This window comes from Hyposmocoma kahamanoa, unplaced genomic scaffold, assembly GCF_003589595.1.
Source record: "Hyposmocoma kahamanoa isolate Upper Pololo Valley unplaced genomic scaffold, ASM358959v1 87, whole genome shotgun sequence".
NCBI classification, from domain to species: domain Eukaryota; kingdom Metazoa; phylum Arthropoda; class Insecta; order Lepidoptera; family Cosmopterigidae; genus Hyposmocoma; species Hyposmocoma kahamanoa.
The window spans coordinates 4,306,599-4,324,317 of NW_020654422.1; the positions used below are offsets into that span (position 1 = coordinate 4,306,599).

General features: G+C 35.5%; 2 protein-coding genes across 2 annotated transcripts; one reads left to right on the top strand and one right to left on the bottom strand.

Annotated features, from left to right (window-relative positions):
* Positions 1-3,488: 3,488 nt before the first annotated feature.
* On the bottom strand, positions 3,489-9,997 carry LOC113235420 (protein MAK16 homolog A). Its single transcript, XM_026471101.1, has 8 exons — positions 9,914-9,997; positions 9,799-9,845; positions 9,572-9,715; positions 7,673-7,855; positions 7,218-7,347; positions 6,730-6,930; positions 4,333-4,404; positions 3,489-3,590 (listed from the first exon to the last, which is right to left on the bottom strand). The coding sequence occupies exons 1-8, from the start codon at positions 9,926-9,928 to the stop codon at positions 3,489-3,491; spliced, it is 894 nt and encodes a 297-aa protein (XP_026326886.1). The 5' UTR covers positions 9,929-9,997.
* A 1,930-nt stretch (positions 9,998-11,927) lies between these two features.
* LOC113235057 (tumor suppressor candidate 3) lies at positions 11,928-17,270 on the top strand. Its single transcript, XM_026470607.1, has 6 exons — positions 11,928-12,069; positions 13,043-13,324; positions 14,141-14,281; positions 15,656-15,944; positions 16,114-16,300; positions 17,105-17,270. The coding sequence occupies exons 1-6, from the start codon at positions 11,992-11,994 to the stop codon at positions 17,118-17,120; spliced, it is 993 nt and encodes a 330-aa protein (XP_026326392.1). The 5' UTR covers positions 11,928-11,991; the 3' UTR covers positions 17,121-17,270.
* Positions 17,271-17,719: the final 449 nt, after the last annotated feature.

Here is a 17,719-nt window from a genome sequence, read left to right on the forward strand (position 1 = left end):
TTTCGCTGGGTTATGTTATGTGCGGTTTGTACATATTTTTGTAGTCTTATTTGGCGATAGTGCTGCGCTTGAAATGTGACGCAGTTCTTTGTACACAGTTGTTTCGTAATTTTGTGAAATAGTGCTTCATCAGCCAAAGCTGCCTGCATAATTAAGTTCAATTTATGTGCAAAGTATCCGTAATGAGGAATTCCTTGTATTCTGGCAGCTGCTACCATATTGGCGGCATTATCTGACACTGTGAAATTATTTCATGTGATAAAGACACTTTTGACATGATCACATATAGCTTTATTATACCTACATATGTAGGTATACAGAGTTTTTCTTAAATGAAAGACAGTATAGGGAAATCCGGAACCATAGAAGTTAGACGGAAACTGTCTTTGGAACTCTTTTTTTTGTGAAAACATTTTTGGCATAGTCAATTTTTCGGTCAAGCGTGAGTTGTCCATAAAAATTATTAAAATTGTTCAAAATTTTTTTTGTGGTGGTCGACACAGTTTCATGAAGGGATCATTTTATTATATGTGATGAAAAGATCGGGACCGCAGAAGCTGGTCAAATTTCACAAAATGTTTTTCACACAAAATGAATAACAATACAACCGATAACAGTTGCAGTGCCATTCAGAGCTTTAATCACAAAGATCTGAACGGCACAGCTACTGCGTCCGTCACCCTGACACAAAGCTAACAAGTTTACCATTTCTCGGATTTGGCAAAAAACGTTGCCAATGACTGATTTGGCCTTTAAAACTCAAGTCTTATTTATTCATTTATTTAAATTCACCAACGCTTAATACATTAGGTTACTATAAGTTTCCACACAAGTCTTACATTCGTTTCTTTGTTGAATCTAATTCTTTGATTCTAATTGATTGACTTAAATCATAACCATGCATGACTAACGTCGTTCCGTGAAGGTGCGTACAGATCTGGCAAATGCGACGCGAACGCGCTGCACGCGTGCTGCATGCGTACAATTACACACTCGCACACATAACGCACACACTCAACATAGCCCCGCACTAGGGAAACCCTGTGTCGCGGGTGCCATGAACATACACATAGACAACCACAAATTAGACCCAAACTCACGAGAGAAATAAATGTAGGCCATACAAATATTTCTCCCGGCCCGGGAATCGAACCTGGGACCTCTGCGTCGCAGTCCGGCATAGTAACCGTTCGGCCACAGAGGCAGTTAGAATTAAATACGTCATGTTATTATATAGCGCGCGAGCCTTTCGCAAACAGGCGCATTCGCCAGGTCTGTACGCACCCTAAGGTACGAGGATTGACAACTTATAATAATATGTAATAATAAATCATTCAGGCCATTTAGGCCATGGTGTTGCTTACAAAAGAAAAACTTAAAACTATGTTAGTAGATACCATTTAATAACCATTAACCAATTAATTTGGAAATATTGGATGATAATTAAAATACGAAAATTAAGAAATTACACAAATCATTACGTAATTTTAAATACAAAATGCGGTTGCGGCAACCAGCGACAGTGTCCGACTGCCATAACCGGCGACTGTGTCGATTTCATATCAATTGTATGAAAATAGCATATTTGCTTCTAGTTGCCGGTTGCTTATATCCAACACAAGACACACACAATTACGATGGGCAAACTACCTCAGGATGCCATTGCCTCTCTCACGCACTCGCTTCAGCACAGACGACTGCTTAGCGTATTGAGACGCATAAATAGGAATTTAGTTACTTAATACGCTCATTTTATTGTTAGCGAATTATATTAAAAATTCAAGCGTTAAGGATATTAGATACTTAAGATTTTCCAGTTTTGTGATAATCAGGATATCGGTGCATAAACTCGGGGCCTATATTGAAATGGTCTTAATGTATGTCAAAGACCTTCAGTTCATCAAATTATAATAGAATCTAATCAACATGCCAATTGCTTATTTAGTTCATCTTTCAATGTTTTTTTTCCTTCGTGCTTCTTAATGTTGCAACAATTTTTCCTAATTCACACTTTAAAGCATCCACATAAATACAGTTCCAGTTACGTAATACCTATCTACGTAGCCCGTAAAGGGCCCGCATGTCCAGGTACAGGGTCAAGAGCACGTTAAGCTTGACATTTAAGATTTAAATCCAACTCTATACCGCTTACGATAAGAATGGTCCAAAGCACAAAGTGTCAAGGATGACGTGCTCTTGACTGTACAAAGGCGGCACTGTTAATTATTTATTAAAATATGACGCTGGCACAAAGTAGGAATTTCAGTGTCATTTAGTTTAAAAAAGTACGTAGTTCTGAATTAAAATAATTTGATATGATAAAATAATAATAGGACAGGGAAATTTGTATTCAGGTGCATTCGGAATCCTGAAGACAGCCAATAGACATTAAGAAAAGAGTTGTGCTGTTCTCTATGCTTGTCAATTGCCGCAATAAAGGAATGTTAGGATTATTATATTATAAGCCAGATTTTGTCTGTGTGCTATCGATCGCAACTAGCTAACGGACAGTCCGGAATAACAGAACGACTTTTCGTCGCGTCTGCTTGATTTTCAGAGAGCAACATTATTATATAAAAAAAGTCTAATCCTGTAGGGGCAAGTAAGGTAAGAGGAACACCGGGGGAAGAGGGACTTGAAGCCTTAACACATAGGTAATCTAGAGTTTAGGACTATAATCTTTCAGTCGATAAAACAGACAAATTAGTTTAAACAAATTGTAAAGATGTCGCTACGATGCATTTTGGATGCATCGCGATGCTTCAAATCCAATAGGTGGAAAAAAACAAAATCTTGAGAATACGAGGTATACTGCGTATGTACATACATTATCTTTATATGAAATGACTGGTCCTCTTTCACCATATTTTGGGGAAAGAGAAACGTTAGCACAATTTGCACGTCATCGGCAAATACCTACGCCGTAAGTATTGAATTGAGCGTAATGATTGTCAAAACATGTAAAGCTGATAAAGGCAAGTTTCGTGTACTTCAAAATTCTTATAAGACATTGTTTATTCTTTCTATAGCTCAAAAAATTTGATTCAAAAAACATCACAGTACATAGTACCTACTGAAAAAACCGACCTCCAAAGTTCGTGAAATTACATCTATTTGCCAAATTCTATTGAAATCTGTTACCAGAAAATGCGCGAACCGGATTCATACCCTAGTTTGCCACTTACTTAGAGGTGGAATATTTTATTCAAATATAAATAGGACCAATGCTGAGGTACCCTCTTTCCAACAAAAAAAAATCATCAAAATCGGTTCACAAAATGTTATCGCGTAACATACATACAAAAAATACTATTGAATTGAGACCTCCTCCTTTTTTTGAACTCGGTTAATAAAGTATGTTCCTCTATCCCATCTGACTATACATTTCGAAAACCGTTTCGATTTCTATTTTTGACATTTATGTTTTTTTTGCAATGAAGCTGTTATATAAATTGATAAATACCAAAATAAAACAAAAAATGTAATAATCAGTGTTTTATTTTCTTTCTTGAAACTGATACTGCGGTCTCGGTCTCGTATTCGATTTCCATACGCGGCTTCTTTATCCTTACCACCTTTTGCGCGACGTCCTGAAAATATATAAAATTTGTTATTACGTGCTGCATTTGCTCAAAGACATACGTGGGCTATGTCAATGCAAAGAGTACAACAATGAACAATAGCGAAGGACATAAGTATAGTAAAAATTAAAGCAAAGGAAGGCGAGTGGGACTGTCTGAATATCATCGCATTTGTCACGAATTAACATAACTTATACAATTTCGACAGAAAAAAATAATTACTTTGTTCGAATCAGAATTTAAAATAATCTCAGTAGAGTACTAAAAAAACAGACCTCAAAAGTTCGTTCGTGGAATGACATCTATTTGCCAAGTTTTATTGTAATCGGTTACCGACAAGTGCGCGAAACCGGATTCATCCCCTTAGTTGCCACCATTCGAGGTGGAGTATTTTCTTCAAATTTAAATGGGACCCATACTGAGGTATCCACTTTTCAAAAAAAAAAGAATCATCAAAATCGGTTCACAAATTATCGCGTAACATACAAAAAAAACTACTGTCGAATTGAGAACCTCCTCCTTGTTTTGAAGTTTGAAAAATAATTTGACATTCTGTACAAACTTGGATCAGCTGTTCCGGTCAATCTATATCGTAGCTGAATTTTTTGGTATAATTTCCAAAAGATGAAGAAAATCTACATTAAGTGTTGTCACAATCGAAAAAACGCAAGAGATAATAGTAATTATAGTAATTCGTACTCGTAGCTTTTTATTACAAATTAAATTTTAAAAGCGACAATCAATTATTTACCTCAATATCAGAAGTTTCCGACTCGAAATCGCTTGCGACATCTGCACCTTCCCTTCTACCAGAGTCACTTTCCTGAAATTATTTATTTGTAACAATTAATATGAAGTAAAACACATCGAGTATATAACCAGAAATGGAGACGAAATAAGGGCCATACATTCCTGGTAACTCATCAGTGATACATCACTTATAAACATCAACTCTCGTTTGCACTGAAATATAGAAACGCTAACAACTGACCTGTGTGTACGTCTCCGTATATTCGTAAAATATTCTGTATTTATTGTAACAAAGACAATATCTCTAACAATGGCGTGCCATTTCATTTGGTCGTGTGGGGACAAACAGCAAAACATCTAATTACAAAACAAACGGAATCAAATTTCATCGGTAACTAAACATTAAATATGTAATGTGTTCATTATATCATCAGTGTCCATTATAGCAAAACTCGAGTTAACTGGTCGATTTGAAGCGAAACAATTGATGACACCCGTCAACCCGTCACAGTAATGATATAGCAGAATAGTTTTCAAACAAATTAAATGACATTTCGTCTCTATTTCTGGTTATATACTCGATTATACAAACATAACAAACCCTTACTTCTTTGGTTTTACCATGTGCACGTGTATGGTTTGAATCAAATGTTTACGATTTTTCTTTTTTGCACGTGTGTCACTGCCAACTCGCAATGAGCACACGAGTACACAGTACACGAGTTGCCAAAGCACATAGCGCAAATAACACTATAAACATTAAGGCAACATGTCCATATTAAAAAACAGTTTTAGTATGCCTTGATGGTGGTTTCAGGCTCTGATAAACAAATTTGTTCTTTGTTTGGTTACCTACAAGGTCTCTTTCCTGGTTTGTTTATGTACAGAATTCTCTTTACAACTGATTTGTTCTTTTCAACCCATGGTGTTTGAACGTTATTTTTAAGGCTGATGGTGAGGTTATGATTAAGAGTTTGATTATATTTTTATTGCAAAAGGTCATTACAAAAAGGACCAACAAAATAAGAGATGGAGCTAACTACAATCTTTACTTGCACACAAAACTTAAAACAACTTTGTAGATAATAATAATAATAACGCAAACACTGAACATAGCCCCGCACTAGGGAAAACCTGTATCGTGGGTGCCTAGTACTACTGTAGCCTACTAGATAGTACTACTGCTTAACGTCATACAGTAGGTACGATCACGATGCGGCACAGGGAAACGTATGGAAATTTGTCAAAATTCTCTAGTAAAACGTTCAACCATAGTCTTGAGACAAGGAGTGTAAATGCGGTTTTCCACCGGCGAGGCGAGACTAGACGAGACAAAACGAGAAGAGACGAAAATTAAAATCTCCCCTGCCTGTTTCCTCCAAAAATTTCCATTAATAGTTGTGGTTGTGGATAGTGAAGATTCAGTGCTGTTCAGTTCTTCTAGCGATAAATACGCAACTGAAGTAATTTGTCCAGTAAATTATTATTATTATTAAATATGTTAACGGAAGACTTGGATGAAACCATCTTTTATTAAATCTCAAGTCGCACGTGCCCCACAATCGTGATTGACATTAATAGCCATCGCGAACTCGCGGGAGACCGTGCGGGCACCTGCAAGATCGCGCGAGCTCGCGCGAGAGATCGTGTTTCCGTCAATTCTATGTAGGCAGCAATACAGTTCAATATTACGTCAACAAATATTTCAATTCTCGCCCATCATCGTCAATCCAGACCATTTCCACCGAACATGGGCTAGGAGAGAATTTAAATTTTGTAATACAAATTTCTATCATCGTCTCGCCTCGACTAAAAACCACCTTAACTCCGTACAAACATTACTTGTAACTGAGCACGCCCTCCGCGCGCCGTGTACGGACGCTAACATTCACATAATTTCCCGGTGTACACGCTTTGCATATGCGCGGGTTGTCATATGCGCCGTTGTTATAAGCAGATGGAAGCACAATAATTGAAATTTCATTATAAAATCAAAACGTCGTAACTTGCAATAATAGGTGTTGATGGTATTGAACTTTCAAGTAAACTTTAAATTATATGAACAATACCGAATTTATTTCTTTTGCAATTTGACGCCCACCATTATGAAGATTTCAATGTTTCAAATTATAAATGTGTAAGTTTTAGCGACAGTGGTTCTGATAGTAATCGAGACTTACGGCACTTCAATTGTATTTCTTAAGTAACTAAAACGATAATGTGGCAACAGGCCGAACAGGTGGAAGTTGCACTACTTGTTTTACTATACTATGTATTAACTGACAACATTAATAGAAACTGACACTGGCCCATGCCTAGTGACCGCCATTAAGGAAATGGAATAGAATACTATACTATGGTTTAACTGTAACCAAAGCCCTAAACATACAAGTCTCACCTCATCAGTGTCCATATCACTATCTCCCTCAATAAACTCATCAGCGTCCCCTACTCTCCGAAGCTCCTTCTCTAGCTCAGGCTCCATTTCAATTTCTCTCTCTTCTTCATCTTCTTTTTCACTCTCACTTTCGCCTGACACCTCTTCTGCTTTGAGAGCCGCGTCGAACGCCATTTGTGGGAAGTTGTAAATGTCATTGTACTGAAAAAGGTTTTGAACATTAACAGCTGAAATTACTATATGACTAACTGTCGATAAACTCTTCTAGAACGAATACTGACAAAGACTAGCACTACACGTACTGCAATTTAGATGCGTACAGACGACGCCTACCGTCATATTCTAATCAGAAATCAACACTATATTGGAAAAAATTTCTTCCGATAAAAGGTCATCGAAATTATGCGATTTTAATACGTATAACCCTAAAGTAATGCGAATGTTGAAGTCTATTATTAGCGCCACTTGTTATAATGTTTGTCACTCACTGTTCCTTTCTTCAATCTCTCCAGCAGCTGTTTCTCAATAGCGTTGTCTATTCTAGCAGCGACTAACGCCTTCTCCTCCCTTCTGCGCTCGCGCCTTTCGATTTTCCGTTGTATTGGTACTAGCTCTTTTCTGAAATTTAAAAATAGTATGTATAATATACAACCTACAAAGTTTAAAAACTACTGACTTCCAATAATGTGCTACACAAATTACCTAGTCTCAAACGAAGGAATTATCTATACTAAGTGTACTAGAACAAAAGAATTCACTTCTATGCAGTACACAGCACATCCAAACGAGAACCTATTTAAAAAAGTTTGTTCCCAAATTGGTTCTACCGGGAATCGAACCCATGACCTTGCGAAAATCCACTGTTGTTAAAACTGGAGGATTTTTTAAAGTATATTTCATAGAAAACAATAATTAATAAAATAAAGTTGAAATAAAAACTTACACTCTTCTAAGTTTCAATTTTCTCATCCGAATGAGATACTGAGTGATCTTAACGAATCTCTGTTTGCACTTGGCCTTGATAAACCCAGGCCAATAGAGCAGGTTCTCATTTATCTGATGTATTGCCTTCTCAAAGTTTCTTGATAGCTTCACTTTCTCCCATGCTTTAGCTGGGAACATTACTCTGAAAGATTTTATTTCATTGTTGAAAAATTTTCTAACTCATATCATGCTCAGACCAGGGGGCACAATTTCCTGACTCAAAAGTTAGTCACACTTTCATTCAGGCTATAATGTAAAAACCCATATAATTTTTTTACACTCATTCCTTAATTTGAAACCTAGAGGAGCTGCATTGTAACATAAACAGGAGATCTGTGCATAGATTTGAGATGTATATAGATAGTCATAACCGAGGCGGCCGCGGAAGCGCACCGGGTCCGGGAATTTTTACTATGCCGTCATGCTCATTTATGTTTATGAGAAAATCATTTGTGTTACTGCAATCTCATTCGTGTGACCTAAAATATCGTTTTTTGTTGTATTTTACTTAAATATTTCTGTGATTTTATAATTATTGACATTTCTTGAACTTATTTATACATTTAAGACCTTAAAACCAAAACAAAAAAGGGTTTTACAAAAATCACTCAAAAAGGGCCATTGAAATTCGGAAAGTGAAATTCACCCTTTGCTGTTACTATGTAATTTTAGCACGTCTTATATTACCATATTTTTCTCGTAATTTTGAAATTTATTCACAATCATAAATTTCTTTTTTGTTGTGACCTGATGTGACCTTATTTCTAAACTAAGTGGTTTATACGTGATATTTTTAGTTTATTCATATAATGAAGTTGTCAGATAGTCACTCTTTTTTTACAATTATGACAATAATTCAATAAATATGTGTTTTAGCAGTGACTGTTGTGTTGATGGTGAGCGTTTGCGTAAGTAAATTAACGGCGAATTTAACAAGTTTTCTTTTAATGATAACGCCCGTTTGCCAGAACAACGTGTTATATATATATATATATAATATATATATATATATATATATATATATATCAATGTTTTAGAAATAACACATAGTTCTGGCAAATGGGCGAGAAGTAGTAAAGAAAGAGCAATGTGTACCAGACTTGCATCATCTCAAACTAAAGGCTATGTAACTCGTCAATTCCACAGTTCATATCACAATGTTTAGTTGGCTGACTGAATGTGGGCACACTGATTTGTTTTGTTTTTCTTGTATTTTATTTGCAAACTCTCCAAACGTTTGGAAAGACAATGCAGTAATACACTTGATTTGATTTTGGTAAATGCTTAATTTTTTTAGTTTTTTGTGCCTATCCCAACTACAAACCTTGTGCACAACACTGTCTGTACCATTTCATCCTTAGTGAGTTAGTTCCAAATTAACAACCTTGTAAACAATTATTTTTAAAGTTATTCTACATTATTAACTCATTTTCTTACTATTTTTTATTAGGTCACTGTTATGAACTTTTTCGACACCAGCTGCTCGGTATAGCCAGCCAGCAGGCGGCGGACTGACAGAATTTTATTTTGATTTGTCTTTTGTTTGATTTTATTGAAACGAAATAAGGAGTGGTTTGCATTCTGGCTTTTTCTTCATTTTCATGGTCCTTCCCTTTGTTTTCAGTCACTTTAAATGTAAAGGTGCAACATATTGTTTGACTGAGCACAGAAAAATTAAAATACTTGTTACCATCAACTTCCATGCAACCTAGGGTTCCACAAACAAAATTGAGCATGCGTCATGAAACTATTTTTTCGAATCTAAATCGCATATATTAGTTTTTTCAAACATACGATTTAAATCCGAAAAAGTTTCCAACCAATCGCGAAAAGCTAAGGACAAGATAAATGAGGGTACCTTTCAGCCGTCTTCATGTACAAGTATATAATTCCATTCTCCTCTCGAACCGTGGCATATTTACTGTTCGCTAGCGGGCAAGAAGCCCGGCTACATAAACCAGTGAGGTTATATTCATTGCGACAGAAATGTTGAGTTTTTGTTCTGAAATACACAATAATAAATATCTTATAACTGATTTTAAATACCTTTAGATATAATGAAGATAAACCTAAAAAAATACTCACGTTACTTTATGAGAACAGTGTGTTTTGTTAATGATAGCCCATACCACCTGAAATGAAATAAAATCTATGAATATGTTTACTACGTCATAAAATTAACTTGAAAGTAAGTACTTACATCATCGTGCTGCATTTTCCTTTAGACTTAAAAGCTAGAAATTCTAAAAAAAACGTTTAAATTAAACTTTAATATTAACTTCACACGCAATAGAACTCAGCACCAAAATTTTTTTTTTTTAAATTTATTAAGGCTTTGGCAAAGCCATAAGCCTAAACATGAAGTTTAAATAATTATGTTTCTGTAAATATGGCCGCCACAAAGAGGATAGGCAATTTGAGGCGGCGTGCTTGGATTGACTCGGGATTTCTTAAAACGGGCCGATAGGGGTATTTTAGTTCGAGATTCGTATAATTTCGCGTTTTAATCTTCGATTAAGGCACAATAGCACTATCCTATTCCACTTTAACCTAGATTTCACAAAATAATTGAAAGTCAAAATAAAAACGACACTTTTCCCTCCAAAAGGTCCAGAGCGAATCCAATCAGCACCAAAACATGTGAATTGCAACCACAGACTAGATTGCAACAAATGATTAAATTGTCGAGCAGTGTTGCCAGACTTTTGCGAAGCTAATTCGCCAATTTATGTGTGTTAAGTAGCTGATATTCGTCCAAGCCATAAAATCTCTAAAAATCAAGAAAAACTATTTTACAATTCTCCTTGCCGCAGAATATTGTAGAATATTAACTCTCTTATTTCCCCAATTCCCCACACGTAGAAATACTCAAACCCCCAAATTAGTTATTTTACAACTCCATTCCTCACAAAATCCCCAATCAAATTTGTAATTCCCCAGACATTTTATTATGTAGCCTAAAATCGCCTTTTCCTATTTCAAACATAGGCTAAATATCGCCGAGTCGCCGCCGTTCACTTTTTGAGTCGCCGCGCACCCCGTCAAAGTAATCGCAAAATAAATCGCCTAACCTGGCAACAGTGTTGTCGAGTTTTTTTTGACAGGAACTGACAGTGACAGTTCTTTTTTTTATAGTAGCTATAGCAGTAAATAGAACACGCAAGCACTATTAAGATTTCCACAGTTACAATTTTCCGGTTAGAATTTTGATGATCCGCTGAATGATCTTGCAATTTTCATATCGATACCTTTGTTTCACAGCTTTCCAGCGAAAAATCGAGCTGCACATACTTGCGCGGCGAATGTCCGTAACAACATTCGGTAAATAGTGTTTCTAGAAGTTACCCAATCAAATGTAACGCTCACTGCAATATTAATATGCCTAAAGTATACAACGATACTATAAAAAAGCTATGAAACAATAATATGGAATCCTTTATACTTTATGTAGTGGAGGGCGGAACCCGAAGCGTCGACACTCCACCGTACGTACGTATTATACGGAGGCGCTATTACGATTACAAGATCTCACAATTGTTCAAAATGTAAGGCATACTTTCCGATGTAGTGGAATGGGATACTTATCGCGTTGTTGTATCTCGACCGCCTCTCTGTTCGATTCTTTTTTCTTGGAAGCTATGCCAAAGAGAAGTATTTAAGAAAAAAAAATTGCCATACAATCACACCAAATTTCTGGTCTCAAACTAGGGAATTTCCTGTACTATGAACCACATAAGTATATAGTACAGTACCACAGTAACGATAACTCTAAGGCCAATATACCCTGACCAGAACCAACTTAAAAATGTTTGTTTCATAAATTGGCTCAAATCGGGAATCGAATCTCGAACCGCCTCATCAAGCATCCATAGTACTAATCGTTGTGCCACCGAAGAGCATAAGTACACTCCGTAATCTGAGGCTGACCACGCGCCGCAGGCCAGGAGGTAAATAATACAAGTTTATATAATATCACAAACTAATAAGAGATACTACGTATATAACATCATTGGTAAGGATACTAGAATAAATAGCTTACAAGAATCCCATATCGTTAAAATATATTAAAAGTAAATAGTTGCTTTATTTCCGAACGCACGGATTATTATTAAAAATTAGAACGAGATAAAAGATAGCGATTTTGTATAGCATTTTCTCGCTTGTATTAAGTTATAATAATACAGTAAAGAACACGTCACCTTTTCGCGATTTCGTTGAAAATTGGGATTACCTTTAAATTTGTAGTTTTCCGGGTTGTTCCTTTACTAAACTGGCAAAATGAAATTTAAATTATTGCTATGTTTTATAGTTTTACTAACGTACTATCAGGGCGAGGCACAAACTCGAGCCAAAGGGGTAAGATTTTTCTAAAGTATTTCGCCTACCGGCTACTTACCCATCATGTTTATGCTTTTATCGAGGCTTTTAACAAAATTGATTTATTCTTTTACGACACAAAACACAAAGAACCTAGAATTATTAAATAGCTACTTTTAATAGAACAATATCAAATCAAGTAGGCGCGGTAATCAAGTCAGCTATTTTTCCCCCGATTTAACAAGACCAGCAACCGCTGGTATTCATTTACCAAGTTATTCTAATCTAAGTAAGCTGGTTATAAGTGGAAATCAAGTTGATACTGTGCAAATAGTATATGTACTTTTATGTATTTTGATCATTAATGACGTGCTAGGTTCAAACAGCCTCATCTTGGCTTATTCCCAATTGTCACCACTGGCTTTGTCCCCACTGGCGATAAATGGAAAAAAAATCCCATATGTTACCAGGTGGTGACAAATGGGATAAAAAAATCTCAGTTGTTGCCACTGACAACAAATGGAATTTAAGATATATCTTATCTTTTCTTACCACTAACAGTAGTTGCCGGTGGTAAGAAAATTAGTCTTAAACATCAAATATCTCTAAAACTATATAATAATTAAAAATCACGAAATAATCACATCATTTACAATTATTCAGAAAATCTGGACCTGGTAACATACGGGATTTTTTTCGCATTTGTCGCCAGTGAAAATCACCACTGGCAACAACTGAGATTTTTTATGTTGTTTGTCATCACCTACGGGACATAATAACATATGGGATTTTTTTTCCAATTTGTCGCCAGTGGGTACAGTCAAAAGCACATCAGGCTTGACACTTTGTACTTTGGACCGTTGTTATCATACACAGCATAGAGTTGGATTTCTCTTAAGTGCCAAGCTTGACTTGCTCTTAACCCTGTGGTGACAACTGGGAATAAGCTCTCGTCTTAGGCATGACGAATATTCATGCATTATTTAATTTATTATAACTTTTATTTTTTCAGCTGGAAGAAAAAGTGCAACAACTAACAGACCTAACAGCCAAGAAATCTATAATATCGCTCAATATGAACAAATTTAAGGAATATGTAAAATCACCGCCAAGGGATTATTCCTTTATAATAATGTTTACTGCAATGGCACCTGCAAGACGATGTGCAATCTGTCAACATGTGTATGATGAATATTTAATTGTTGCCAACTCTTTTAGATATTCACCAGCATATAACAACAAACTTTTCTTTGGTATGGTCGATTTTGATGAGGGATCAGAAATCTTCCAAATGGTAAGTCTTAGTAATCGTTTCTGAAATCTTGGTGCTTGGTGCGGTAGCCTATTCGGTAGCTAATTGGAATATCATTGCATTAGTTTAATGAGTAATATTTTATCATTTAGAATTTTTTTAAACTGTTGGTTTCTTAAGTTGCCTTTAGTCTTTAATTCTATTCTATCAAATTCAGAAGTTTTATCTTTATGAATGCTTTCATATTAAAGATGGTTAGCATTTTTATACTTATTAGCTTATTACTAATAACAAACCTCCATTATAATCAGTTGCGTTTGAATGTGAGGAAAGTGTTGTTTGGTCACAGTTGTACAAAACATACAGTTGTGGAATACCCTCAAGGAAGTGTAGCGTGAACTGCATCCCACAAACAAGTTTATGGGATTGAATACTAATGGTAGATGTGTGTGTGATTTTAAAATATTTTTGAATATATGCAGCGAAATCCACTAAATTCATATGCATATATGATGGTGCACACATATGTAATGTTCTGTATACACAAGTAATTTGACATCCAAATATGACTAATGTTACGAAACAAAATTTAACAGAAATTATTTGAGTTGGTAAATAGTGTGGAATTTGAATCACACAATTGGCATATGACAGCATAAGTGCCTACCAGTACTGCTGTACTGTAGGTAATATATTGTAATACTATGACAGCATGCAAACAATATAAATAATTGATAATCAGTTATTTTATAAAATTGATTTTGATTGTATTATTTTGACACAAAGAGATGAAACATTGAGTGAATAAGAACTATATAAAAGAATTATTGGACTAACGACATTTCAAAAATATTACAGTTACGTCTCAACACAGCTCCCGTGATCATGCACTTCCCAGCTAAGGGTAAACCGAAACCCGCTGACTCAATGGATTTTGAGAGGACGGGTATCCATGCTGAAGCTATTGCCAAGTGGATCCAGGACAGGACTGATGTACAGGTATGTTTCAGCTATTTATTACGTTGAGTCCCAAATATAATAAAAAAATTGTGCATATTTTTTTTTATAATATTAAGTGACGGGATGAACAAGTCGTGCGCCTGATAGTAAGCTACACGCATGACCATAACAGTTGCAGTGGCACTCAGAGCTTCAAATCGCAAAAATCTGAGGGGACTGCCTTTGCGCCCGTCACCTTGAGACATAAGTTGATAAGTCCCATATGTCTGTAATTTCACCAGCACCCTCACCTTTCAAAACTGGAACACAGTGATGCTGACATTACTGCTTGGTGGTAGAAATAAGTGGCAGTACTACCTTGGATGAACTCTTTCACAAGGAGCTCTAATAACGCACACACTCAACATATCAGTAGTTCGTTTTGTGTTGTAATGTTTTCAGAATGTATGTACTAAATGTATGTGATAAGACTTTCTTAGCAGAAATTTAGAGGATTTTCGGTCTACTTTACTTCATAGCAGTAAGTAAATACCAGATGTTAAATCTGGTGTTAAAACACCTTTATGTTGAAACTGTTTTTTAAAAATCCCCAATTACTTCATCAAAGGCCTTCTTTCTTTAAATTCTTATTTCACATTGTTTAGTGTTCTCATCATTGGTATTATAACATTATTCACTTTATCCATTTCACTCAACATCATCTTTCACTTCTCTCCTTCCGAGATCCAATCTAATAGCAGTGGACTTGTAGCTTTAATAGCAGTAGAGGTTCTTGTATAAGAGTTTGTCAAGGAAACTGCCATCTTCCCTTTTGTAAAAAAAATTAAGTTATGTAATAATTATAATATAAAGGGCCGGGACGAACAAGTCGTGCGCCCGATGATAAGCTATACGCTTGTCCATAACAGTTGCAGCACCACACATTTTTTGGCATATTCTAAGCGCCTGAAAAAAATGTTAGCAATTACACGGCGAAGATAAACTGTCTTTTTACAGAATAACTATTGCAAAGGCAATTTATTATTTTTTTAAATAACTTTTTATATAAGTTTCCTAAAATAGTGAAACAAAGTATGTTTGGGTAAAAATTAGGTAGTAAATAGTTATATGTATAAAAAAGTAAACTATATACTGCTAGAACCATGAAAAACGTGTGGTCAGCCAACCCGACGTCAGAATGGCTGGCCATTTTATTTCTTTAATATTTCCCTTAGGGCTAAGGCAGAAAATATGTCAATAAAGGTACTGAATAGTAGAAAACAGGTAGTAAATAATGAGCACGGTTTGATTTGGTCCTGATGGACACTAATGTCCTTTATGTCATTTGGTAAAGCATTGTCTATATATTTTTAACTAAACAATTTTCCTACTCTATAATAGACATAAATGAATCCCTACAATTTCTTTTTACAGGTGAGAGTATTCCGTCCGCCTAACTACTCTGGAGCTGTAGCCTTTATAATGCTCTTCACTCTTGTTGGAGGTTTCCTGTACCTCCGCAGGAATAACCTCGAATTTCTATACAACAAACAAATGTGGGCTGTAGCAGCAGTCTTTTTCTGCTTCGCCATGGTATCTGGACAGATGTGGAATCAAATTAGAGGACCCCCCTTCTTCCATAGAACAAAGAATGGTCCAGTGTATATTAATGGAGGATCTCATGGACAGTTTGTGTTGGAGAGTTATATTGTTGCTATATTGAGTATCCTTTTTAAAATACACTCGTAATTTTACTCAATTAAACAATAAAGACGTTGACTCCACGTCATCGTGAATCAAATTATCTTCACATCTATTTTACAGCTGAATATATATATAGCTACTATTTTGTCTAGTATAATATGAGCTATTTTCCTTAACTGTCATCTCAGATGGAGCCGTTGTCGTAGGCATGATTCTAATGATAGAAGCGGCAGGTGGAGTGAGAGGTTCCGAGCAGAGGCTGCAGGAGGGAAAGAGGCGGCGATTCCAGTCCGTTATAGGACTTGTACTGGTCTGCGTGTTTTTCTCACTGTTGCTTTCTGTATTCAGGGCTAAAACTCAAGGCTATCCTTACAGGTGCGTATGATTATAATGTAAGGCTATTAGATGACAGTCACGTTACATACAGAATTGACCGCATTAAACTTTCATTTCTAAATAGTGAAATAAAATCAACGTACCCGACGGCGACGTACCAACGTTTTCCATGTTTAATTTTTAAAATTTGACATGTACTTATCGACTTTTTTTTAGTTTTCGTGATTGTTACACATAGTAAATGAAACTATTTTTTCAGATCTAAATCCTAAAATAGTCAAAAATAGATTTTGCAATTAATATTAGACATAACTGGTTGATGACTTTTTGTTGATGATTTACCATCTCAGTCAGCCGTGACCATGGGACCTATAAAGGGCCCGTCGAAACGTTGGTTTGTTTGAAAAACAAATATACCTACGAATTATATAGGTTGTCCGCAGTGGAGGTGAAGTAAAAACGTGAAAATATGTAGATAATAGTTATAATAAACTTCCACAATGGATTTCTTAACTAAAGGAATTTAGTCTACGTCCAATGTTAGGAATGTTCAGGAACATACTTTACACCAAAGAGATCTTAATTAAAGGAATTTAGGCAACGTGTGATGTTAGGACGTTGTACCGAAAAGTAACTTAGAATTTGTACGTAAAATAATAATTTTGTCAGCGGTCACGTTATAATGCACGGGACACATGTTTCTGCTGCGAATACAAGTGCGCTGACCTGATGTTACAGTTGTTCACATATCCGGATACATATATACGTGATTTGGATCCGAAAAAATAGTTACATTTACAATAATGATAAAATACTTACTGATTAATTTGTTTTTTGTTTCAGTTTCCTGTTCAAATAAAATAATAAATAGATGGTGTAAGAGATAATTGCACATTGTGATAAGTGCAGTTTATTACAATAATAATTCAATTTTTAGTGTGACCGAAATAATAAATCTGTTATTATTTATAAGAAAAATAATCTGTTTATTTGTTTTAGTGAAACCTGTCTTGTTTTATTAACTGTCGTAGTATTTGTATGATATAATAAGGTAGGTTTATATACTAAGTTTTTTTATTCACCATGTCTAGCCTTTTCATTCGAATGATTAGTATTAGTAACATTCAAAGTTGTGCATCGCTAGTTTCGCTATAGCCACGGAACTTCATACAAATACCCAGCGGGATAACGAACGGTATTGTTCGCTACCCACAGCGGTAGTGAGTATCGCTTATATCTGAATATGCAGAAACAGTAGTCTGTTATCGTAGTCACTGTAGATGTGTAGCGATTATTTCAACTTTTTAAACTCATTTTCTTGAAACAAGTCAATTATGTACAATTTAACGACTTTAGTGGCCCTGCGGTTAAAACTGTGGCCTCTATTTTAGATGAGATGAACTTACATAACATCGAGCGAAAATGTAGTAACTGGCTAGCTTACTAAATTTCGAATGA